The sequence below is a fragment of the Lissotriton vulgaris genome, chromosome 4_1 (genome assembly GCF_964263255.1).
Source record: "Lissotriton vulgaris chromosome 4_1, aLisVul1.2, whole genome shotgun sequence".
Lineage (NCBI taxonomy): Eukaryota > Metazoa > Chordata > Amphibia > Caudata > Salamandridae > Lissotriton > Lissotriton vulgaris.
The window spans coordinates 1721950843-1721976363 of record NC_141691.1 but is presented as its reverse complement, the minus strand read 5'-3'; the positions used below and the strand labels follow the sequence as shown (position 1 = coordinate 1721976363).

General features: G+C 47.3%; 1 protein-coding gene across 2 annotated transcripts in view; it reads left to right on the top strand.

The window, feature by feature from the left end:
- The window catches only part of VIRMA (vir like m6A methyltransferase associated), an 811754-nt gene that overhangs the window by 506356 nt on the left and 279877 nt on the right, over positions 1–25521 (top strand). For both annotated transcript variants that reach the window (XM_086966010.1, XM_086966009.1), the window contains exon 20: positions 19223–19383. In XM_086966010.1, coding sequence (XP_086822136.1) covers positions 19223–19383 — 161 coding nt within the window. The remainder of the gene's footprint in view (positions 1–19222; positions 19384–25521) is intronic.

The window sequence follows — 25521 nt, the reverse complement described above, 5'->3', positions numbered from 1 at the left end:
GCCTGATGGCGTGAATGCGAGAGAGGGGAGGTGCTGGTGTGGGAGGGGGGAGTTGCTGGTGTGGGAGGAGTGCTGCTAGGGGAGGACTGGGCTGGGCTTGCATGCGATGCGCGTGCATGTACACGGGAACTGCATGAAAACCGCGGGGCTGAAAGCCCTTTGGTTTCAGGATGTTTTCGCCACTTGAATTCTCGCTCCGCTCGATGCGCTTGCGCACATCGATAGGTCGCGAGACCTAAAAATCGAACACAGAACCTGTGGGTGTGGGCAAGGCCATGGAGGTTCCTATAGTACCCATAATATCACATAATACTCCATTATTAACCTCACCCATACCAACTCCACAAGAGGTGAACACTAGCATTATAACACCTACAAGGGAGGAATTATCCACTCAAAAAATGGTCGCTCTCCTTAGGTCCTTGCTTCACCCACTGGAAACTAGACTCTCCCAGATAGAGCTACGGCTAACAGAAATCGAAAAAGCATCCTTAGCTACTGTTGATTGTTTAAAAACAAACAAAGCTATGCTGGGTGGTGGGCAGACTAAAAAGGCTCGGGGGGGGCATTGCCACAAAAGCCTACCCCTTCACCATTCTTGGCCTCTGCTTCGGCGACGGCATCTAAACGGGACCTACCTATCGCTCTTCCTGATAATGCACCAATAATGGCCAAAAAGGTTAAGCCCAATGATCCACACGAACCCCAATTGGTTAGCGCACTAACAAAGCAAATCAGAATTGATCTTCCCCTAAATTCAAGTCCCTATGTAGTGGTCCTATCTGGTGTTTCTGTGTTAAATGATCCGGCTAGGGAATCCTTTACGTCACTTAAAAATAAAGTTGCTGATTGGCTGAATGAAAACAGACCGCACCCAGGCCACATCAGTAGTGAGATTCTGATGGTACGTAGGGTGTCCTGGGTGGGTCGTAGGCCCAAAAATATTAACGGTGACTGTATTTTGGTTTAGGGACACAAAGACTGTAGCTCACATATGTGACTGGCTGTATTGGGATTCCGGGACAGCTATACAGTCTCTTCCATTATCTTTTATTCACCTGGACCCCTGTGCTGTAACCGGGGGACGGAAATAGATTGGGTGAGAGTGGAAGCTAGAAGGGCGGGTAGGAAAAATAGGGATAGGCTAGAACAACCCCAGACATCTACCTATTTTCCGACTTCTAATCGGTACAGCTTCTTGGAAATGGTCGATTGACTGCAGCTCACACAAGGGGACTCTTTGGGACCCTGGCAAGTAGCTGGAGCCAGCAACTTAGTGATTGTATCTGGAGGGAGCGGAATAAATAATCAGAGGGTAGCAACTTGGAAACTCTAAAGTCACCAGCCCTGCAAGTCTCCATACCTTCATCCACCATATGCTTGATTAACCCGGATCTACACCCAAATATGCCAGTCAATTCACTAGTTCCCCAAACTGGGTGTGAAACTGAATGAAAGAGGCCTTAGGGGTGTGGAGAGCAGTTCCCCTACCAGTGGTAATCCAGGCAAACTAACAATATTGTCTTGGAATGTAGCAGGTCTGCCCAACAAAATGGCTTGCCCGGATTGGGGATCCTTTATAGATAAAAATGATGTATGCCTATTCCAAGAGACTTGGGCCGGAAAGGAAAAACTACGCGGGGTTTTTGCATCATTTAATGTACCAGCACTCTGGGGAGGGAAGGGACCTCCGTCCGGGGGTCTTACCATCTGGGAGGGCTCTCACCTGGGTTGTAAGGCTAAGATACTGAACACTCACTCTGATGTTCAATGTGTAGTTCTAGAATGGCCTAACACCTTCAAGCTTGCTTTGGTCAATGTATATTCTCGCCCAGTTAGCATAACCAGTGAATCGAGAACTATTGAGGAGCTGTCCCTTTTTCTAAACACCAGCACCAGTGACACCCACGTTTTGGTAGGGGGCGTTCTGAATTGTCATTTTGAGCCTCTAGCAGGCATAAGGGACGGGGCATCCTTGGAAGAGGATGATTACTGGTCTATACCACCTACTCGGGCGCCTTCGCCAAGGCCATGGTCATGGTCTCCCCTGGCTATTCAGATCACGGCACTAACTCTCAACCATTCATTAAGGGCCTGCAACGGTCGCATGCCATCGGACATGCCACCGAAGTGTACGTTCAATAAACCTGGACACTAGTCGAGGATGGATTACATATTAGCGGAAACAAGGTTATGGCCCAGAGTTATTGATTTTAGGGTTGCTTTTAGAGCCGAAAGCGATCAGAACGCTCTAATCCTGGAACTCACCTTTCCCGGAGTCACCAGAGTCAATATGATGGGACGTGAGGATTCTGACACTGGGATTATCCTATCCAACGATAGACGTAGAGTTAGGTGGGATAAATTGGCAGCACACCCAGAAGAAGTTTCTAATTTATACTCTCTGATCGTGTCCTTACTTGAAGTGGTTTGGGCTTTAACCACTCAACCTCTTCCCCCAGATTTCCACACTAAGTTGCAGATACTCCATACTGATCTAGTAAGCACTTTAGCTGAGGTATTCAACCCCGGGTGATTAAACGGAATAAAAGGGCCCACACAAATTCCTGGTACAATGCAGCCTGTAGAAGCGCCAAAGCAGACCTAGTACAGGCCCTGAAGTATAACAACGATAAAGTTCAAATTCAAGCCCGGAGAGCTGATTATAAACAGTTGATCAAGCATGCAAAAGCAGAGTAGGACCGTGATAAGTGGACAAACCTAACTGCTGCCCTCGAAGCTAGAGACTCTAGGAAATTTTGGTCTATAGTCAATACAGGTTCTGGAGAGCCAGTATTGACCGTTGAACCTAATATAGCGGCCGAAGTTTGGGAAGACCACTTCCGCATGTTGTACTCAGCGGAGGACGGCATAATAGCCGGGGGAATAGAATTGACGCTGTTGGCTTGTACCCCGCAGCATGAGGTGGTTGACTTTACGACTGAGGAGGTCAGCATTGCAATTGCTAAACTTATGGCTGGAAAAGCCCCGGGCTTGGACAAACTCCCAGGAGACCTCTTCAAACACGAACCAAAGATATGGGCCCCATATTTACAGACCTTGTTTAATGCAGTCCTGAGAGGAATGGCGGTGCCCTGTACTTTACTGGGCGCAGAGATAGTCCCTATTTTTAAGAAGGGTTCGCCTTTGCTCCCAGCCAACTACAGGCCCATCAGCCTCATCGATGTACAGCAGAAGGTCTTTTTTAGGTTAATCCTAGATCGCCTACAGGACTGGATAGAGGACCATTCAATTCTTAGCCCATATCAGGCAGGGTTTAGGAAAAATACATCCACCATGGACCAAATTTTCCGTCTGACCCTATTATTTTGGAAAACGGTCAGGATAGAGGATGGCAGCCTCTATATGGTGTTCGTGGACCTACGAGCTGCCTTTGATTTGGTCCCAAGAGGGAAACTTTGGTCTTTGCTTCTTGAGTTGGGCATACCGCCTCAACTTCTGAACATGCTGATGAGGCTTAATGAGGCGAATTTCGCCCGGGTCAGGTGTGGAAAGAATGGAGCTCTGTCATCTAGTTTCCCCGTTGACCAGGGGGTAAAGCAGGGGTGCGTCTTGGCATCTATCCTGTTCTTCCTCTATGTCAATGGGGTAATTGCCCATTTGGACGGTGCGATGAACACCAATACATCAAAACTGTCTGGTAGTAGGGTTCCTGCGATTATGTTCGCAGATGACACCCTCTTGCTGTCTAAATCCCCAATGGGGATACAGCGTGTATTGGATGGATTCGAGGCATTCTGTGGTGGACGGGGATTGGAGATAAACGCTCTCAAAACTAAATTCATGATCTTCAACGCCCCATCCACCACTCGTCCAAACCCCAGCATAGGTACAACCAGATTGGAAAGGGTCCAGATCTTTGATTATCTGGGGGTAACTATAAACGAGAGCATGACGTGGGGCCCCCAGCAAATTAAGTCTCAATTGAAACTGGCCTAAATTGCAGGGGGCACCCTCAAGACCTCGAATGTGTCGACTATTAATCCTATCGGCCCACCCCTAGAGATTTACAAAATGCAAGCAAGAGGGGCGGTTATGTATGGTGGCGAACTTTGGGGCTATTCATGTACGACTGACATCAGCAAGACAGAAAATAAATTCTTAAGACAATTGCTGGCCCTACCACTTAATACCCCACTTCTACCCCTGAGGTTCGATTTGGGTCTGAGACCGATAGATGAGGAATTAGGTCTCAAACCCATAAAGTTCTGGCGCAGGCTCTGGACAACACCCGAGCTATTAATTTACAGGCTGGAACTTAAAGAAATATTAAGCTTACCTAATGTAGGGAAAATTCCTTGGCTTAAGTACATTAAGAATGAATTTGGGAGGTTGGGAGTACTTGCGATGTGGTCTGATCCTGAGTCCGGCTGTAACGCGGTCTCCCGCAAACACTTAACAAGACTGTTTTATGATAGCAAATTCACTGCCGTTATAGATAATTCTCTAGCTGGCACCTTAACTGACTCTTTTTTAAGTGTTAAAGAGTCGTATAATTTTGAGTGTTTCATGGATGACATTTACCCTATTTTAGCTAGGAAACTGTATTTACAATGGAGATATGGTACTCTACCGATAAGAGCCTTTACTAGTAGGTGGTCTTCCCCCTCTTTAAAAAATTGCCCTGGTTGTAACTGTGACTTAGAAAATGATCTACACGTTCTCTTCTTCTGTCCGGCATACTGTAAGTCCAGGAGGTATTGGCTTGTACCTCTGTGCAAAAACGTGGGTTATGTACATTGCACGCAAGCCTATAGACTACTTAAAACAGAGATAACGAGACCCATTGTATTTGCTGTATCAAAATTTTTGGCAGCTATGTGGCATAAGTGTAGGCGCTTAATCACCACTGTATAAATCATGTTTAGTAGCTAATTGTAAGAAATGGCTCAAAATGAACTAAGGGACATATCGCAGGTTTTATGTTTTTATGCTTTCGTACTAATTGTCTATTTATATATATATATATATATATATTTATCTGTCCCAGTAATCCTATTAACTTATTATGTATGTAAAACGAATTGATGTGTCATCCATGTATACTGTATTTTAAACTGTTTCGCTTCTTTTATGGCTAAAAGTGCCGAAATAAAGATTTGCTTGCTTGATGTGGACTTTTGACGCCAAATTCTGTTTGCCCGCAACAATCTCAACAATTGTGACTGAGTTGACTCGTCCTGCAGCTTAGCAACTACCAAAAATCCCAGTAGACTGCCAGCCCATCAAAAATTGTCAGCAATCTCCCCAGTAGAGGAGCTACTTCCTTGCAGTCCGCAAGCACCGAAGAAGCAGAGTCCGGTTTACCGTGTTATGCTCCTCACCAGCCAGCCCATGCAGCAGCCCCTCCAGGAAGAGGTACAAATGCTCCTGAAGGTCAGATCTTATCGCTACTGGGTGGGAGGACACCAGGACCAACCAGAGCCTCACAGCCATGCAGCAAAACCAAGGCCTGTTTAAGTCAAGTCGGGACTCTAACAGCACAGAGACTGAGAAGTCGTCGAGGGACGTGAGCAGCCTTCGAGGGATGTCAGCACTGCAGAAACACTCTTCCAGAGTGGCCTAGCTGTCCTGATTTCTGCACCCTCATCTGGCGAGACTGACATCCACAAGGGCCTTGGACGCACAGAGCCCAGCCAACCTATCTACTCTGCACCCGAGCACCCCAGTCCGGGTACTGACGAAACGGCTGTGCCCCCTTTCACTCAGGAACCTTGTGACCCAAGTTCCCCATTAGGAGCTCCGGACTTGTCCCCAAGTCACCCTCTGGAGCCTGTTTTTAGTTTAGGGGCCCCCCTTCTTTCCACCGATTTAGCGTGCAAAGCTACCACCAACCAGCACTTCTTACCTCCGATGCCCCAGGGCAGGTAACAAGTTACTACTGGTGATACTTTGGACCTTGGCTCTCTAAGTCCAGAATGAGAACCCCAAAAACTGACCGTAAATAACTATAAGCAACATATTCCTTATTTCCCATAGTAAATCATTGCTGCGTAAAGACGCATTTAAGTGAACATTTTACTTACCTGTAAAACTCTATTTAAAAAAGTACTTACTTGATAACAAAGTTCTTGATATCAAAAGTTACATTCAAATATGACTTATTTTTCTAAATTGGTCTCTGATTTATTCTTGTGTGTGCCTCATTTATTGCCTCAGGGAATAGAACAAATGCTTAGCATTACCCTCTGATAAGTCTATATTGCTCGCCCACACTACCACAAAAGAGAGCATTTAGTGTCCTCATTTTTGCCTCTGCAAACCAATAAGAGTTGCCTGGGCTTTTTGCACAATGTACCTCTTTTTGGTCCATTATATAAAGAGACGGCTTCTTACACTTAGCAAACACCTTAATTTGGGAATTGATGACGAAAATAGGCCTATATAAGGCACATTTATCTGGTGGCTGTCCCAGCTTGGGGATCACCACGATTGTGGCCATGTCCAGCTCTAAACAGAAGGCGCCCACCTCCTGTGCTTCACTGTACAGCACCAGTAGATGGGGGAGCAAAAGACTGTTGAATTTCAGATAATATTCAATGTGAAACCCGTCTGGGCTTGGTGCTTTACCCAGGACATGTCCCTAGACAATGAGTGTGCCATGAAGGTCTGCAAATAGTGGCAGGTAGTAGTCAGCAAATACTTGTACAATATCAGAGGCAAAAACTCTTAAGCGCCTCTCGGGATCTATGATTTTGGGGGAACACTCTGGAGGCAATCTCTCTTGTGGCCAGCAGTGGGTGAGTTTCCCCGACTTATCCCTGTGTTTGTAGGCCAGCTGGGTTAAGTCCCTCCACCACTGCTGATTCTCCTCCAGCACGATTTGTCTCACCAGTGTTCTCGCCAATACCAATCAACAGTCAAGCAGAGTGACGGGATCTAGCAGTGCTCAATGCTCAAAGGTACAGATTTGGGCCTTTAAGGCTGTTATTTGTGCTAGTTTCTTTTTCTCCCTGTTCTGGATATTTCCCTTTACTAGAACCTCAATTGTGGGCTTGGTGACCACCCAAAGAATGCTGACTGACTTTATGGTACCCTTATTCGTCTCGAAGTGGAATTGAATCTCTGGCCCTATGTAATTGGAGCTAGCTTGGTCAATTAAGTACCATGCTTTGAGGCGCTACTTAGGCCATAAGGTAGCATCCTAGTAGCCTACCTGTAACAAAAGTAAGGTGTGATCCAATATCCCCTGGGGTAGGGCATCAACCTGAGACAACAGATGGGTGTCGGCAGCCGGGGGCCTTAGGAGATCGATATGCAACATAGCCTTCTGAGCTGCTGAGATATGGATATATTCAAGGCCCCTGGGGTACCACATTCTCCACTTATCACAGAGCTCCATAGAATCAATCCAGGTCGTCAGCCGGCAGGACCGGACCTGACACCCTTGCCTTCGAGAGCCTGTGACATCCATCTCTGGGTTAGGAGTTGTGGAATTTTAGTTTGCGATCTGAACATCATCTGCGCCAGCTTGTCACCTATGTACTACGTGCACGGCAGCCATTTTAGGTCACCTATGTACTACGTGCACGGTGGCCATTTTAGATATCATGGTCTCCCTGTCCACGATCAATCGCCAGCGCGCCCCTCTGACCCAGCAAGCATCCTCCGCGCACCCTGGCTCCCCCTCCCTCCCCCTCATGAGCGTGACCCTTCTGCATGACCCTGTCCTTGGGAGTCACGCCAGCGCCTGACCAACACCTCCTCTCCTCCCATGAATGCCCCTCTGTTGATAAACCTCCCCTCTGCACTGGATTGTCCACGCAGCATGAATACCACTCCATTGATGGCCCCTCACCCCGTGTCCGACTGTCCACACAGGTCCGAGGCCATTGCCTAAGCCGGGAGATATCATTTACTGCCCCTTATTGTATGAGGTCGCTCTCCTTCAAAGGACCCTCTATTGATCCAGGCCTCCCCACCCCCTGTGATATGATCAGGCGCACACATCCTAAGACTCGACGGAACACTTAGCTGCGTGATGACCCCCTCCTCTTATCAGCAGGTTGAGGACCTCTATTGTGAAGGTATATGGGGGTGGGATTGACACGAGGATTACGGGGATGTCTTTTCCTTTATGCTACAATGTTCTGATTGTAATAAAGAAAGGTCACATGCCATAAACCAGTGTATAAGAGGCCAGGCCTCCGAGAGGCTGTTAGAGCACCTCGAGACGATACCTTGTTGTCTGATCTGATGTGTTCTGCTCCGTCGGAATAAACTTCTGTTTCCTGCCTTCTGGTCTCCGGCGCCTGCCTCATTGCTTGGTAAACTCGAATGGTACAAGGGCGGTTAGCGCCGGGCAAATCTTGAGAAAGGTCCTAGCCCTACCTTTTTCCACAATTGGCGTCCCAAAGCGTGGGGCCCATCAGCGACACGTGGATCCAGTGGGAGAGGTCCCGATGACAGAGTGAACGACTGCAACGATCGGGAAGAGCTCGTGTCCGATAGACCCTCGTCTGACAGCCGATCATCCGACCTTCACTAGTTCTGAACAGACCTCTCTCGAGTGATCTACGGTCCTGACTGGGAACCATCAGGAGTGCCGCGAACATCACGAAGGAGAGAGGACGATCGGGCGCTGGATCCAGAGGACAGGAAACCGTCCATGCGGTCCGGATAAGGTCGTGTAAACACGACGAATTGAGGAAAATTGTTTTTGTTTGGATAATACTAGTATTACGCTTTGTTGAAACCTCTGGAGATTCGCTGTCTGCAAACGGAGAAAAACAACAGGCTCTCTCTTTGCAAACAGTGAAGGATAGGTAACGCAGACTTTTGTCCCCGTTGTAATCCGTCGTGCCTATCTTCCTCCCCCACTGTTTCCCGAACTGTCGTTCGTGGATTATTGTCTGGAGATTCTTTTTCTGCAAACAGGGAAGAACAAGGTCTCTCTTTGCAGGGAGAGAAAGAGTAGGTAACGATAACTTTTCGTGCCCACTTATTCTCCCCACTGAATTTTTTTGATTGACCGATTATTCGGTATTGGTTCGTTTGAGGTATTCACCGCCGGCAAACAACGGAGAATAGAAATATTCTGCCTAGTCTTTGCCCGCCGTGATAAGATAGGTAGTGCAGACTTTTGTCCCCGTTGTAATCCGTCATGCCTATCTTCTCCCCACTGGTTGGTAGCCTGTTTAGCCCGGACCGCTTATTAGAGATGAACCATCCAGCTCCACTGGAGGGCACCCCTAATAAGGACATGTTCACTAAGTATGGACTAGTCGCTATAGCTTACACTAAACTATGGCATAAATATACGAAAAAGAACCCTGAAAGTCAGTGGCCACTGATAGGTTCCTTTAATGAAAATAAAATAAAAACATTAGAAATAGCGCTCCAGAAGAATAAGACCACGCCCACTATGCTCGACAGTATCGGCATGTGGCGCAAAGAAACGGAACAACGAAAGAAAAGAGAAGAAGCAAAAATAGGGAAAGAATTACGAAAGGCAGCCCACCTAGCCGCAAAGCAACTAGAAGAGGAAATAAAAGAAAGAAAAGAAGCTACACAGAACCAAGAATCAGGGTCAACAGGCCAATGCCCTGTTAGGACCCCCTCTGCACTCTACCCTGAATTGCCCTCCAAACAACGGGCAAACGATGAGTTACTGCTAGGTCCCCCAATCATCTACATGCCCCCTCCATATGCTCCCAGCCAACAAAACCTGCAAGCCCCGAGTGTGAGTGAAAGTGACCCTAGTGCTAGTGCACCGGCCCTCACGGCCTCCGCACCAGCCACATTAACAACTTCGTCAGACGACCCCGAGGCTAGCAAACAATCATCAGCCAGGCTAAGTAGGTTAAGCAAAGATGAGCGGGATGGGATCGACAAAATAGCAAAGACATTGGTAGAACGAAAGGAGAGCGAAGAATACACAATGAGCATATATAATTCACATGCCGACAGCCACAGACGGCATTTCATCTTGCGATTCAGCTACCACACCCTGAACGCGTATGAAGATAGGTATCAGAGTAAGGGTCCCGCTAAACTAACAACACTGTATAGGAAGATTGATGTTGGAGATGGGACTGAACGTGAGGCGACGGAACTCTTCATGCAAATGCTTGAGGTCTTCCGCCACCTCGCGGAGCAGAAACCAGAAGCCAAGGTTACGGTCCCTGAAACAACCTCGGCAGAAGTAGCCAATACTATGATGCCTATCAGAGAAGCGGCTCCTTACTGGATCCCGCCACGGGGCCAGGGAACGAACGACGATATTAATAATGAAAATGCAAAGGGGAGGGTTGTGTACAATTGGGTTTACCAACCATGGGACCGACAGGATATCCTAACCTTCAAACAAACCCTGCCCGATTTAAGAAAGAACCCGACGGCATTTTATACCGAATTAGGCACAGCCTTGGGTTCGACAATAATGACTTTAGCGGACATTGACTTGTTCTTTGGGTTATGCCTGCCAGCTGATGTGTGGAAGCAAATCCGGAAGGCTGACCACACGGATCTGTTTGGACATACCTGGGACCAACTCGGTAAACTAGATAGACAGCGAGAGCCGGGGAGTAAACCAGTGAAAGACATACTGGAACTCCCAGACAAACTAGTTCAGAAGTTAAAAACACTGGTCCCGGAAAGAAAAGTAGACTGGTCGATAGTCACGGCCTGTCGACAGAAACCCCAGGAAGATGTGTCAGAATACTTCTCCCGATTCGAGACAGTGTTCTCCGACTACAGTGGCCAAGACATGACCACCGCAACCGGACAGCACCTGTTTGTGCAAAATTATGTAAAGGGACTAACACAAGAAGTCTCCCAAAAACTGCAGACGAGTGAGAGTAGTTGGGGGGCCTCCAAACCCGCAGCTATCCTTCAGATGGCTCAGTATTACGAGCACCAAAAGAATGAGAATGATAGGGCGTCCGAGAAAAAGAAGAAAGATTTAAAGGAAAGGGTAATGATAGCCCAGATACAGGGTATAGCGGTAGGACGGGAACACCAAAGGGGGAACTACCAATCAACCACCCCCAGAGATCTACCTCCTAAAGATCACACCCCAACATCCCACACAGGACGGAGAGACATTAGCAATGACCAATGCGCCTTCTGCAAAGGGTTTGGCCATTGGAAATCCCAGTGTCCGGTTTTGCTAGAAGTGAATAGAAATAGAGACTCCAGGGATGTGGCAGGTGGTCCGAGAAATAGAGTACAAGGACGAGGGAGCACCAACGACACCAGCAATGACAGATCAGGGAGACTGAACACATTTGACCGTCCCCGACAGAACCAATATCAGCTGTCCGAAGGTGAAAATGCCCCCGACTTTGCATAGGACTGCCAGGGGCAAGGGAGGGATCCAGTCGAGCTCTGTGTTGACCAGCAAGGTCCTTATGTCACCGCTAAGGTCCTGGGTACAGAGTCTCCATTCTTGGTAGACACTGGGGCGACACGTAGTGTGTTATCAAAACGACTGATTCCAAGGGCACCCTTGTCTGGCTCACAGATAACGTCGATAGGTTTCGATGGAACGCCCTCCACTAACCCCCTGTCCGTACCTATTACTTTTGACCTAGAAAACAACACCACTGACGCGACATTTCTACTCTCCTCCAACTCCCCTGACGCCATTATGGGCATTGACTTACTGAAACATTTTCGAGCTACCATTAGGTGTTCCCCAGATGGAATACGAGTCATCCTGTACGACAACCCAGACATGCCCAGATCCCGTCCCCCACGACACATGTGCTCCATAACTGACGCTGACCTGTCCCTGCTTGACACCCTGCCTCCGTACCTGTGGGCCAAGAATGACTCTGATGTGGGGCGAATGATGATTGATCCTATTCACATAACTGTACGACAGGACGCTATGCTCCCGAAACTCCCGCAATATCGGATATCGCCAGAGGGTGAGAAGGCACTGGTAGCGATCATTCAGTCTCTGGTAGATGCAGGAGTGGTTGAAGAGGTGGTTAGCAACGTCTGCAACAGCCCAATCCTACCTATTGTTAAGAAGCAAGGTGAAGGAGATGAGAAAGCGTACCGCTTCATCATCGACTTACGAGAGATTAACAAAGTGGTTGTACCCCAATATCCTGTAGTCTCTGATATCACCACCATTCTGACCCTCATCCCGTCCACTGCCACCACCTTCTCTGTTATCGACCTTAAGAACGCGTTTTTCTCTATCCCCATTCACCCAGACAGCCGTTATCTCTTCGGCTTCACTTTAAAATCCCGCTCGTACCGATTTTGTAGAGCTCCCCAGGGGTACACTGAAAGTCCCAGCATTTACAGCCAGGCCCTCAAAAGACAGCTGGATGCCTTCCAGCTACCAGAGGGAGTGGTGTTGATCCAATATGTCGATGATATCCTTTTGGCGGCCGACACCACCCCGCTTGCAACGACAGCCACCGTCCAACTCCTACACTTTCTTGCAGAAAATGGCCATAAAGTCTCCAAAAAGAAGTTACAGTTCTGTCAGCCACAGGTGACTTACCTAGGCCATCTTCTGTCCAAAGAAGGGAGGAAACTTACACCCGACCGAATCCAAACCATCCTAGACACCCCCATCCCAAAAACACAAAAGCAGGTCCGCTCTTTGGTTGGCCTAACCTCTTTTTGCAGACAGTGGTTGCCTAATTACAGCCTCATTGTGAAACCATTACTTGCTCTGCTGACCAAAGATGTCCCCTCCCCGCTTCCTTGGACCGCTGAGTGTCAAGCCTCCTTTAAGGAATTACGGGATGCACTCTGCTCAGCGCCTGTCCTAGGAACCCCGGATTACTCCAAACCCTTCTCCCTCTTCACCCACGAAAGGGAGGGATGCGCATTGTCTGTCCTAACTCAATCAATTGGTCCTAAGCAGCGCCCTTGTGCCTACTTCTCCGCCACTCTTGATCCTGTAGCCAGAGCTTTGCCTGCCTGCCTTCGAGCAGTAGCCGCCGCTGCTGTCTCTATCCGTCAGAGCGAGGGAATTGTACTTTCCAACTCCCTCACAGTGCTAGTACCCCATGCAGTCGACACCCTCTTGAACCAGACCAAGACCCAACACCTGACTAGCGCACGACTGACAGGGTACGAGTTGACTCTGCTTGCACCCCACATCACACTAAAGAGATGCACGACTTTGAACCCCGCCACATTGTTACCCCTGCCTGAAAATGACCCCGACATTCCTCCCATCCACGACTGTGTGACCCTCACGGACGAACAAACTAGGAGTAGGGTTGACCTTCGAGACACTGCTTTTCCTGACCCCGATGGAGAGCTATGGGTAGACGGCTCATGCATCAAACTCCCAGATGGCACCACTTCAGCTGCCTATGCAGTAACGACGGCCCGAACAGTAGTTGAGACAGCCTGCATCACACAACGATCTGCCCAGGCAGCAGAGCTGATAGCCCTCACCCGAGCATGCATCATAGCCACAGGGACCACCACGAACGTATATACGGACAGCCAGTATGCCTTCGAAGTGGTCCACCATTTTGGGCTCCTGTGGAGGGAGAGGGGATTCCTGACGTCCCACGGCACCCCGATCCTCCACGGAGATCTAGTCTCCGCTCTGATTGAAGCAGTTCTCCTCCCCAAACGATTAGCGGTGATAAAATGTCAGGCACACAAAAGGGTGACAGACTTGGTCGGACAAGGGAATGCATTGGCCGACATCACTGCACGAACCACAGCTGAGAATAGAACGGTGACACGCATGTACATGACCAGGTCACAAGCAGAAACATGGAGTGACACAAGGATAATGATCAGAGACATACAGTCGGCCAGCACCCCTCACGAGCTGACTAAGTGGGCAAGGGTGGGTTTGAAGGATGAGGAGGGCTGTTGGCGAACGAAGGATGCAAGCAAATGGTTGCTGCCCGACTCATATCTGATTCCCATACTGACAATGGCTCACTCCCCCGCACACATAGGATCTGCACCCATGATCGAACTCATTTCCAAAGTCTGGCATAACGACAAAATCCCTGACTCAGCCAGACGCCTAGTTCAGCAGTGCCTTATCTGCCTGCAACACAACCCCGGGAAAGGAACTGTGGTACCCCGGGGAGGGTTTGGGACCCCCAATCATCCCTTTGAGGTCCTTCAGATGGACTACATCCAACTAGAGAGATGCCAAAGCCTGAAGTATGTACTAGTCATCGTGTGTGCCTTCAGCAAATGGGTAGAAGCCTATCCAACCCGCGACAACACTGCCATGACTACTGCCAAAGTACTACTGAAGGAATTCTTCCCTCGCTATGGCCTTTGTCGAATTTTATGGAGCGACAATGGCCCCCACTTCATAGCTGAGGTTATCCAATTAATCCTAAAGGGGTTGGGGGTGAAGCAACGATTTCATGCGGTCTTCCACCCCCAATCCGCCGGTCTAGTGGAACGCCATAATGCCACACTGAAGCTGAAACTGGCAAAAATAGTGGCCACCACTGGACTTAACTGGCCGGATGCCCTCCCACTGGCATTGTTATCGATGCGCTCCACTCCCACCAAGCACCATTTGACCCCCTACGAGGTCGTGTTTGGGCGACCGATGAATCTCTGGACTGCTCCCAAACCGACCTCCATTCACGACGTCCCAGACGTCCTACTGTCTGATTATTTGTGCAAGTTAACTAAAACGTTGTCTGTCATTCATCAACAGGTGCAGCAGGCCATCCCCGATGCTTCCAGGGGCCCCGGCCATGACATCCAACCGGGAGATTTCGTATTGATACGAAATTTCCAGCGAACCAAGAGTCTGGAACCTCGGTGGACGGGCCCCTGGCAAGTGCTGATCACCACCCGAACGGCACTCCGAGTGGAGGGGAAGAAGCACTGGCTGCACGCGCATCATTGCCGGAAGGTCTCTGCAAACCTGGCCACGACAGAAAACGTCAGCACCCAAGAAGAGCTCCTGAGCAAAGACCGACCGATATTGGACTGTTATCCCGATACTGAGGCACTCGAACTTGCAAAATTCTCTGATCCCACTGTGCCATCCAGAGAAGGGTATTTCCTGCGTCGAAAGGAGGGAGTTTCGGCTAAGTAGGCCACGGACTAAGTTAAATCTCAGAACGGTGACCTAAACACAATCAAGGGTTGCCGGGAGAGAAGCTAAACGAAGTCTGTGGTTCTGCCCACTACCGAGCCCCTTGAAGGTGATGGAAGCGCCAGATAAGAAGATGATGGAAGCGCCAGATAAGAAGATGATGGAAGCAACAGGAAATACCCAGTATAGAAATCCAAAGACTGACAACTTGCACAAATCAAAGACAATTGCACTCTTCATTGTCTTCCTCTTCTGCCTCCTCCTCATGACCTCCTTCTGGATTCTGGAGGAAAGCACACCGGCCCATGAGGTATTGCTGCCTACTGCACAGCCGACACCCCTGAAAGAGCATCACCTAATCTCTCTGTCGCCTCAGCTCCGAGAAAGGCGCAGGGAATTCTGGAACAATTCCTTCGTGCAACTGTTGCACCAACACAACCTTGCTGCGAATGCTACGAACTGTTGGATCTGCGGGTTGCTCCCGCATGCCACTGGACACTCCATCCCCTTCATCCCTTCACCCTTCTCAGTTCACGGCTCTTGCCTCGCCTGGCTGATCCTCATGCAAGAGAGCCACAAGGACAACGCCACCTCCAGCCGGACAGTGTCACACTTCTACTCTGGGTTCTGGCTGAACAAAACAGGAAAGACCCCTGCTGCCCTGTGTCCTGCGCTCGCAGGCGCCACCTTCATCAAAGACATTCCAGCCAAAGAACGAGTCGAAGTACAGGTGCTCCACAATCCAGCCAGAACCACCTTCACTCATCTGCAAAAACAAACTACCGCCACTCTAACTGTGGCCCTGTCTGTTATCAATGTCACAGGTCTCGTGTGTCTCGAAGGCCATGGAACGCAGCTGGTGGGTCACAGCGCCTGCCGAATCACCAGAACATTGGACTCAGCTGACCCCCCTTCCTTTGTTGCTTCTCCGAACATGTACTTTGTGTGTGGCACCAAAGCTTACACCTGGCTCCCGAAGGGTTGGAGGGGTATCTGTTACATTGCCTTCGTTCTTCCACCCACATATGTAGCCCCTGCCAACCATCACCGGCAGAGGCGTGCAGACGACCTTGGACAAGCCGACTCCACCGGAGCACAGTTCCTGGATGCAGCAAAGGGTCTTGTTCCTCTGTGGGGCCCAATGGCAAACAGCCGTGCTATCCGACACCTGACCCAGGCAGTAGAAACAACGATCAACATCACGGCTGGCATCCTCGCCAACAACACTGCGGAGCTTCAGGCGGTCCGCCTCGTGACCCTTCAAAATCGTCTTGTCCTAGACGTGGTCCTAGCCGACCGAGGAGGAGCATGCCGCATCATCGGATCCAGCTGCTGCACCTACGTGCCAGACAACTCGCCTTCAGTCTACAAAGCCATTGAACACCTCCACAGACTGTCCTCAGAGGTTCACCAAGAACAGGAAGGATGGTCGCTTGGGAGCTGGTTTTGGGACACTTTGAAAAATTGGGGTTGGAAGTTGTTTTCCTTCGTGCTGATACCTGTTGTGATATTATGTGGGTGTTGCTTAGGTATCCAATGTCTGCCACCTTTGTGCGGCCTTGTTTCTAACTGTATGTGCCCAAAGACTTTGGACTTCCGAAATGAGCACATGAGCCCCCTCTATGAAGTAGAAATACGTGGCCTTATGGGGATAAATCCAAACTGACAAGTTGGCGAGACATGTTAAAAGGGAGGACTGTGGAATTTTAGTTTGCGATCTGAACATCATCTGCGCCAGCTTGTCACCTATGTACTACGTGCACGGCAGCCATTTTAGGTCACCTATGTACTACGTGCACGGTGGCCATTTTAGATATCATGGTCTCCCTGTCCACGATCAATCGCCAGCGCGCCCCTCTGACCCAGCAAGCATCCTCCGCGCACCCTGGCTCCCCCTCCCTCCCCCTCATGAGCGTGACCCTTCTGCATGACCCTGTCCTTGGGAGTCACGCCAGCGCCTGACCAACACCTCCTCTCCTCCCATGAATGCCCCTCTGTTGATAAACCTCCCCTCTGCACTGGATTGTCCACGCAGCATGAATACCACTCCATTGATGGCCCCTCACCCCGTGTCCGACTGTCCACACAGGTCCGAGGCCATTGCCTAAGCCGGGAGATATCATTTACTGCCCCTTATTGTATGAGGTCGCTCTCCTTCAAAGGACCCTCTATTGATCCAGGCCTCCCCACCCCCTGTGATATGATCAGGCGCACACATCCTAAGACTCGACGGAACACTTAGCTGCGTGATGACCCCCTCCTCTTATCAGCAGGTTGAGGACCTCTATTGTGAAGGTATATGGGGGTGGGATTGACACGAGGATTACGGGGATGTCTTTTCCTTTATGCTACAATGTTCTGATTGTAATAAAGAAAGGTCACATGCCATAAACCAGTGTATAAGAGGCCAGGCCTCCGAGAGGCTGTTAGAGCACCTCGAGACGATACCTTGTTGTCTGATCTGATGTGTTCTGCTCCGTCGGAATAAACTTCTGTTTCCTGCCTTCTGGTCTCCGGCGCCTGCCTCATTGCTTGGTAAACTCGAATGGTACAAGGGCGGTTAGCGCCGGGCAAATCTTGAGAAAGGTCCTAGCCCTACATTTTTTTAACAATCTGTTTGGCTGCTTTATTCACACTGTTACATATGCATTCTCAATACATGTGGGCATACCTGTGAGGAAATATAGATTTTATGGTCAAGTTGTGTTCCCTAGCGTGTACCCCACCGACTCCATGTACCAGCTTAAAGTGCATGTAACTTCCCTCCTGTGCCAGCTATGAAGACGCAAATACATTTGCGTCCAACGTTAACATGTCCTCTTCCAGACCCACCCTGAATGGGTTGAATAGTCCGTTCCTAAGTATGCCATGCCAACGTCTTTTTGTAGTGTACTTTACACGTTTTTCAGCTCTGGCAAAGCAGGCCCTGAATTTCTGCCATCGAGCCTTTTTCTCCTGGCTTCTGACTCTGAAAGCCTCAGCCCAGGCTGTCTCTGTATCCGTGAACTCTGACTTACTTCCAGCGCGGCCCACCGCGCTTAGCTCAGCCTGCTGCCTGCCAAGACTGACTACAACCTTCGAATTATCTGTTCCGCTCCTCGAAAATACATTCCTGCCTACTAGTTTAAGTAAACACCCTCCCAGCTGCAGAGCACAAGGGCCGGCCTACTGTCTCCGTGCAAGTAATTCATAGCCTCTGTTACCATGCTCCCATGGAAGGCCCATGCCCCCACGCTTCTCATGCAGACACTTAGGCGCTTATACACGCACTCTCAGTCAGTATAGAATAGCTTCTGCCCCAGAGACTTTTCCCTCTAGATAATATGGTTCCCAAACATCAGATATCAGATATGATAGAAGTACGAGTTGATCTGACATGCCAGACTTCTGTCTCTTTCCGCTAGTGTAAATGTCAAGTCCCCTGCACCCTCCAGTTTCCACGTCAATCACACGTCATGCAGCTGCGCGCACATCCAAGCTCCAGTTTTCTGCTGACATTGCAACATTCTGCTTTGTGCAACCCCTTTGTGACACCTATCTGTGACGTTTCTAGCACACACCTCTAGTTCACGCCCAGTCCACGCCTTCTGATTACGTACTCCCAACACGTGGATGCTGTTATCTTGTCTCTTCTCAGCTGTTACGCCTACTATATTGCTTTCTATGATATGAATTAAGTATATAAGCTATGTATTGTCAATAAAATATTGCTCTATCCCTTCCTGAACCCCTTGTGGTTGCAGGAACATGATATCCAGTTCCGGAACGATTCCTTTTTTTTTGAGGAATAAAACCCCTAAGAACTCTAACACCCCGGACTCTGTTTTTTTCTTTCCGATTGAGTTATTATTGATTAAGTACTTACCTGCATAGAAATTAAGACGGTAAATTAAATATTTACGACACCTGGCTAATATGCGGATCGTCAAATCAAGTGAACAAACTTGGATTAATACATTAACATTCTTGTGTCTTAGGATGAATAGATAAGTGATCTACACGCTTATTCCAGTTTCAAAGAAGACAAATTAACAATACCAGTGTTTCACCTGGATACTAAATTCAATTGAATATTTGATTTCTAGTACTTTTGATAGATCAGTTTATTTCCCTTATGCACAAAAGTACTTTTCATATCATACTCCCCGTTGTTCACCCATGCTCATACTTCTATTTGTTTCTATTATTTAGGAGCAGTCTAAAGAAGATGACAGCCTTGAGTCTTTGTTGGACAATGTGGTTGGGTTTAGGCAGTTGCTTGACGCACCTGGTAACCCGGCACCTCTGAGTGTCCAAGATGTGGAGCCGGCACTTTCTCCTCCAGATTCCCTTTCAAATCTATTTAATAACAGGTATGTTCCATTATGAAAGTTGGTATCTTGAGGAGAGTGAACCATCACCATGTATGATATGATAAGATATATAATATGAGCAGGCAAGGCAAGAGGGTGATGAAAGAGGGACAGCAATAAGAAAGAAGTCTCCATGTTTTGACTGCTGACTTTGGAATCCGTGCAGGTGTGGTGCCTAATGCAATCTAAATGTTCCTTCAGCTGAATTTTTCAAGTAATTTGTACATTTGAACATTATTAAAGGCGAATAAGTGGAAAAGAAAAATAACCTATTTGTTTTACATGAATGTCTTTTAATTCATAAACATTAATGTTTCATTTTTGTATGAGTTCCAGGAGCCCGTTTTAATAGATCACATGTTCAGTTTGAAAATTATCTGAGAAAGAAATTGTGTGTGTGTTATGGAAACATTTTCTGTTTTTATTTTAATTAAATTGAGGCAGTTAGGGTTAAAGTTAAGATAAATTAAAAAACAATTGGTGTTTGTGAAACTGAAAAATCACTAACCCCAGCTTGTAGACTACGGCTGATGAATGGTGACCTTGATGAATGACAATGAAAACAGTACTTCTTTTTGAGAGGCATTGTCATTCTGAAATATGTCTTCTTTCTATTGCATTGTCTTCCAGTAAAATGATAAATGTGCGAAACAAACCTGCCATGTAGTTTTTTTCCCTCAAAGGATTAATTAAAGGCAAACATTTCCTTAAATGATCATCTTGGCCAATTTCAAGGCTCATTAGAGCACTGTCTTCTGCGACTGGCCTGAAGCACTCCTGTCTCAGGCAGTTTCTCACCTCTTTATGCGACAGTTGTTTGTTATCGTTCTGGACATATTTGGCCATCCTAATGATTTTTAGCCATTCTGATGGCCAAGGGTAGGTATCGAAGCGCATTCATGGCAAGCTTGAGCTTCTCTTTTCTGTATCTTCCTCCTTTCTGAATTTTAATTGGGTGGTTTGTGCCTTTCAGTACATGCTTAGCCTTAAAAGAGGGATTCACTACTTAAAATGCCTAATATGCACTTAGAAACTCTTGATAACCACTTTCTGCCATCCCTTGCTGTGTCAGAGTACTTAATTGTCTGGTAAATTCTTAACGTTATGCCCACCTAGAACAGAAGAACCTTTTGATTTGAATCTGGATTTCAATCCCATTTAGCAACTGAGATCTCTACCATGTACATTTGAGACCAGAGTAGCAGCAGGCTTTCTTTGACCCTCTTTGATCTTTCTCCCTCTTTTGACACGGTTGAATAAAAACTATACCTTGACCGTCTAATTACCAGCTGTAGCATCAGTTTACTGTCCTAGGCTTTTACTTCTTTTTAGCCAGAAGATTCACCCGGTGAACGTGAGGTCCACCTCCATTGTCATCACCAATGGTGTTCCTCAAAAGTCTGCACTTGCTCCAATCTTCATCATCATCTATGATACTCCTTTAAGATATTTTGAAATCCTTAACATAGGGTTGCTTATGTATGCTGATGGGATCTAGTTACTCATTAATATCTAATGAACAATTTGATTATTGCCAATTTGTTAATTGTCTTTTAAGCAACCATAACTGGATACACCACTATTAGTCCTGCTTCACAGTTTTTGAGGACTTTCCTAACCACTATTCGACTGGCCTCTTTCCATGCGCCTGCTCCCAGTAGCCTATCCATTTGTCCACAACATAAAAAGCATTTTTACCACCTTCAGGTTTTTGACCAATTCAGTCCTTGTGGACTTGTCCCACAGAGTGTTTGCCATGCTGATCTCCATATAAACTCCTCCAACTGAATAAATTGAAGTATTTGCACTAAGACAATTGAATTTTCCAAAGAGAGCGGTACTATGCAACTTGCTTAATTTTTAGGCTCAAGCTGCTGTGATCACATCACCCCACATTGATTTTTTTTCTGTGGGATGGACAGATATCATCCTTTCTCACAAATGTGCTCCTACCATGCCATCTTACCAAACACTTAACCTAATGCCCAAAACTGGCTCCATGCTGACTTGGAGTTCAAACATTTTGTTGGTGGACTATTCAGGATTAAAAGTTCTCTCTCTGGAAATCTCTTCCTTTACTCGATAACATGAAAGGCAATTTCTGTAATAATCATGCAATCCCTGAATACAAATCTTTTCCAACAGGCTTATGACTCTCACCTTCACAAATACTCCAGACATTACTTTTCTCTTTTTTTTTCGAGTCATCAATCGATCATCCTGTTTGCTACTTCTTGCATCATGTTTCATGTTAAAATCACCTGTATTGGTTTTTGTATCAAAACTCTTCATTTGTGCTGTCACAATGTAGAGATATGCATTGTATCAACTTCCAGGAGCTCAGATCTTCTGCAAATATGTATGGCAACATTTGCCAGTTGGAATTTGCACATTGACCTTCTCATGATTTTAATTTTTTTGCCTTTTTGCTCCTGTGCCTTTGTTAATTTGTATGATTTCTGTAATAGCACCAATCTGATGCTCTTCAGCATCTCACACTGACTTTTTCATTATGTGATGCTGATAATCTTTTTGGTGAAGTCTTACTCGGGTATTCTGTTCATCAGTCAATATTCCCCTATTAGTTAGTTTTTTGGTCCTCTTGGAGTAGATTTAACATTATTTTCCTTATAACCCTGTTGACATCTGTAGCACAAAACAACACAGTTATATTGATTTGTGTCTTTTCCATGCAGCAGCTTCTGGAAAAGGGATGAGATGTATGAACTTCACTTTTTTCATGAATAGAAATCTCCATAGACAATAGCAAAATGACCCCCAGCAACTAACAGCAGAGCTCGTTCCAAATACCCTTAACTTTACAAAGTAGGATCATGAGGAACTCCAGTCTTGGTATCGATTGCAATATTGATTCCCAGTAAATCCTACGTTGAGACACTGATGGACGTTATCCAGCCTTTCAAGTTTGCTTTCCAGTTGCACAACTGAGCTTAGGACACAGTTCAGAAATTTCCAAAAGCTTAAACTTATTTGTTATTCTCTGCCCTTCCCCCTCCTTGAGTTATATTTTTCTAATGGATACCTCTAACCATAGATTCCTCACCTGTAGAATATCCATCGGCACCAGCCTGAATCTTTGAAGATCCTAAACATCAATGTTCCCACATGCTGGTAGGTGGCGCTGTGGGGCTCCAAGATGTCTTCATTTAGGCCCAGAAGAGATGGAGCAGCATGTTACAGGGTTTACACCTTGTAGGAACTGTCACAAGCAAATGTCACTAGGTGTGCCTCTAGTGTTTGGGTTCAGCACACAAATCCATGTCCTGCGAGGAGTATGAACTTATGAATTCAAAGTTGATCTGGGAATGCAAAGTGAAGCTTTATGTCACAGAACACTGAAGTAAGTCTTGCAAATCCTGTGGAAAGTTGAGGGTGCGGACTCGCTCCCGGGCCAACTCCCACGGCAGGTCCTTAGCATGGTCCAAGTCTTTTAACAAGTTGGAGTGAAAGCACAAGAAGGCCAAGAAGATTCATCCCAGTTCCACTATTCTCAGTCTGAGACATAGTGAGGACGTCAGGGTCTTACTCCCAGTCCCCCGCCCAGGAGCTGATTCCACAATGGATTAAATGCACCCAAAGTCTATAGCTTTGTAGCAGCATCTTTGCAGCAGATTGAGGCCTTTATAGAGACCTTGTTGCGAATTTTTTACACTCTACCTGTTCCATTTGGCATGCCAGTGAGGGCCCAAGGATCCATGGAGGCCTCCAGTCAGGTTGCAGCTGCCTGTGCATCCTTAACCCACTTCTAGTTCCGCACTGACACCAGAGCTGTCTTCAAATTAGATACCGAAAACCACTCCCATCACTTTGACATCAGTGCCAGCGCAAGAGAAAGACTCCCATTCCTACAGTTCAATCCGAGTCAGATAGCACCAAGCCTTTGCCTCAGTGCTGCACCCCATCACTCCAATAACTTTTTCGTTCAGATTCCGATCTGAGCCATCAGTGTTTCGAAATGACACTGGGTATAAGGGGCCTTATTTTCCCCAACAGTGTGATGATGAGAATTAAATCATGGACTTGTAGGAAACCAGTTGTTTGGAATCTTCCCCAGGCACTGGGTTGTGGTTCTCCGGTCAGTCAACATCAGTTGTTGCTGGGGAGATATAGCCATGCCATAAGTGGAAAGCAGTGGCAGCTGCCAATCAGTAGCATGGATGGGGTGAGGTAGAAAAATAATTTAAAAATGACTTATCTTGCTACTGGACGCCACCTCGCCTCAATTCTCTTCTGTTACTGCCAGAAGCAGGAAGCACACACAGGTTCCCCATGGCCAATCTCAGCACTGCTGTCACAATGACAGCAGCATCCTGATTGTTCTGAGCGCCGTGGTTCGGCACTCAGATGGGAACTATGATCCTGTGCATGTTCTCCACCCAGACTGCATTACAGCCCGATGGAGAACATGCAAAGTATGCATGACAGTTTGGCCGGCCCAAGACGCCAGCCAAACTGTCATGCACACTTAACTGCCCTAAGGACTCCTCCCATACTGGCTGTGACAACAACCCAGCCCCGTCCTTTAAATCTACCTCACAACGGAAAAATAAAATTAAATATTATAATGGCATTATCATTTTATTTTTCCTTTGTCCACTACTCAAAGAGCAATGGGGCTGCACTCCTGCCTTAGCAGGGGAGCCGCTGCTGGTGGCAAGATCTTGTCAGCAGTCCCTGATTAATCTTGGGCCAACCTGACTCCGAGCATCCAGGATGGGCTAGATACTTCCAAATAATCCTCCAGTCTGGTCTGAACACTACTGATTGTTTGAGGAGAGCAGTTGGCACTAGCAGGGTATTCGATAGCAAACATGGGTGAGTTACATGGTCTTCTCAGGCGAAGTGCAAGCCTCGTTGTGACATGCAATTCAATGGAGCTCACCTGTGGATTTCTGTGTTGAGAGGGCTGGTTCAGCATTGGAAAACTTTAAAGAAAGCCGGACCACTGCATGTTCCTTGGGCCATTCCACCCCTGAGAAGCAGTACCTTAAACAGTTTCATCCCTTCCCTGGCTACTCTAGATACATTTCTTACCACCTATACCAAGGCCCACTGCCCCTGCAGCTGTCACCCCAGTCCTTTTGGGGTTGGGGGCAGGGATCAAGCAGACAACTATCAGGTCATCAGGGTGAACTCCTTTCCAGTCACATGCTCCTGCTACATGATCTTCCAAGCTGCTTTAGTTTATCCTCCGTGGCACATGACATCCCGTTGGGAGGCAAGATCAGACATTTGCTCCAGAGGTGGCAAAAGATAACATCCAGCAAGTGGGTCCGTCAGCTTGTTTAACAAGCTTATTCCCTGCCTTTCCGTTTAGATCCCCCGTTCCTCCCGCCCACATCAGAGCTTCTTTAATAGGAGCACCTTTCCATCTTGTGCCAAGAAGTTGTGCTGTTTTGTCCAAAGGAGTCTTATAGAGTGTCCTAGCATTGGAAATAGGGACTGTTACTCCATCTCTTTCCTTGTGTGAAGAGGGACGGAGGTTTTCACCTGATCTGAGATAACTGTCTTCTAAACGCCTTCTTGTGGAAGGAAACATTCAAGATACTCACGCTAGCCCAACTCTGACTGCCCTGGATCCAGGTGACTGGATGGTGACTTTGGACTTGAGGGATGCCTACTTTCATGTACCCTTCCTTCAGTCACACACACACTATTTGTGATTCAAGGGAGGTCAAGAGCATTTCGAATTTGCTGTGCTCCCATTCATCTTCATCAAAGTCTCTTGGCTGTCCACAAACATGATGGCAGTGACGCATAACACCTTTGGATGTCTGAAATTCCACTTTTCTCATACCTTGATGATTGACTGTGGAAGGCGGGCCCATCACAGCCAGATGTTAATTACCTCCAGATGAGATCAAACCTCCTTACATCTTTGGCTACACCTCCAGATGGCAACAAACCTCCTAACATTTTTGGGTTCACTATTAACGTGCTAAAGTCACACCTGACTCTTTCTAATAAGTTTTGATTGTGCCATTTGTTTACTTACTGTGTGTGGGTTTTTTATATTTTATTTTTTGTACATGTTTGTGTTTATACATTAGTGGATTTCTTACAGGCATGGTTCACTCAATACTAGGCTCTGTATTGAAATTCACCACTGTTGTTGTT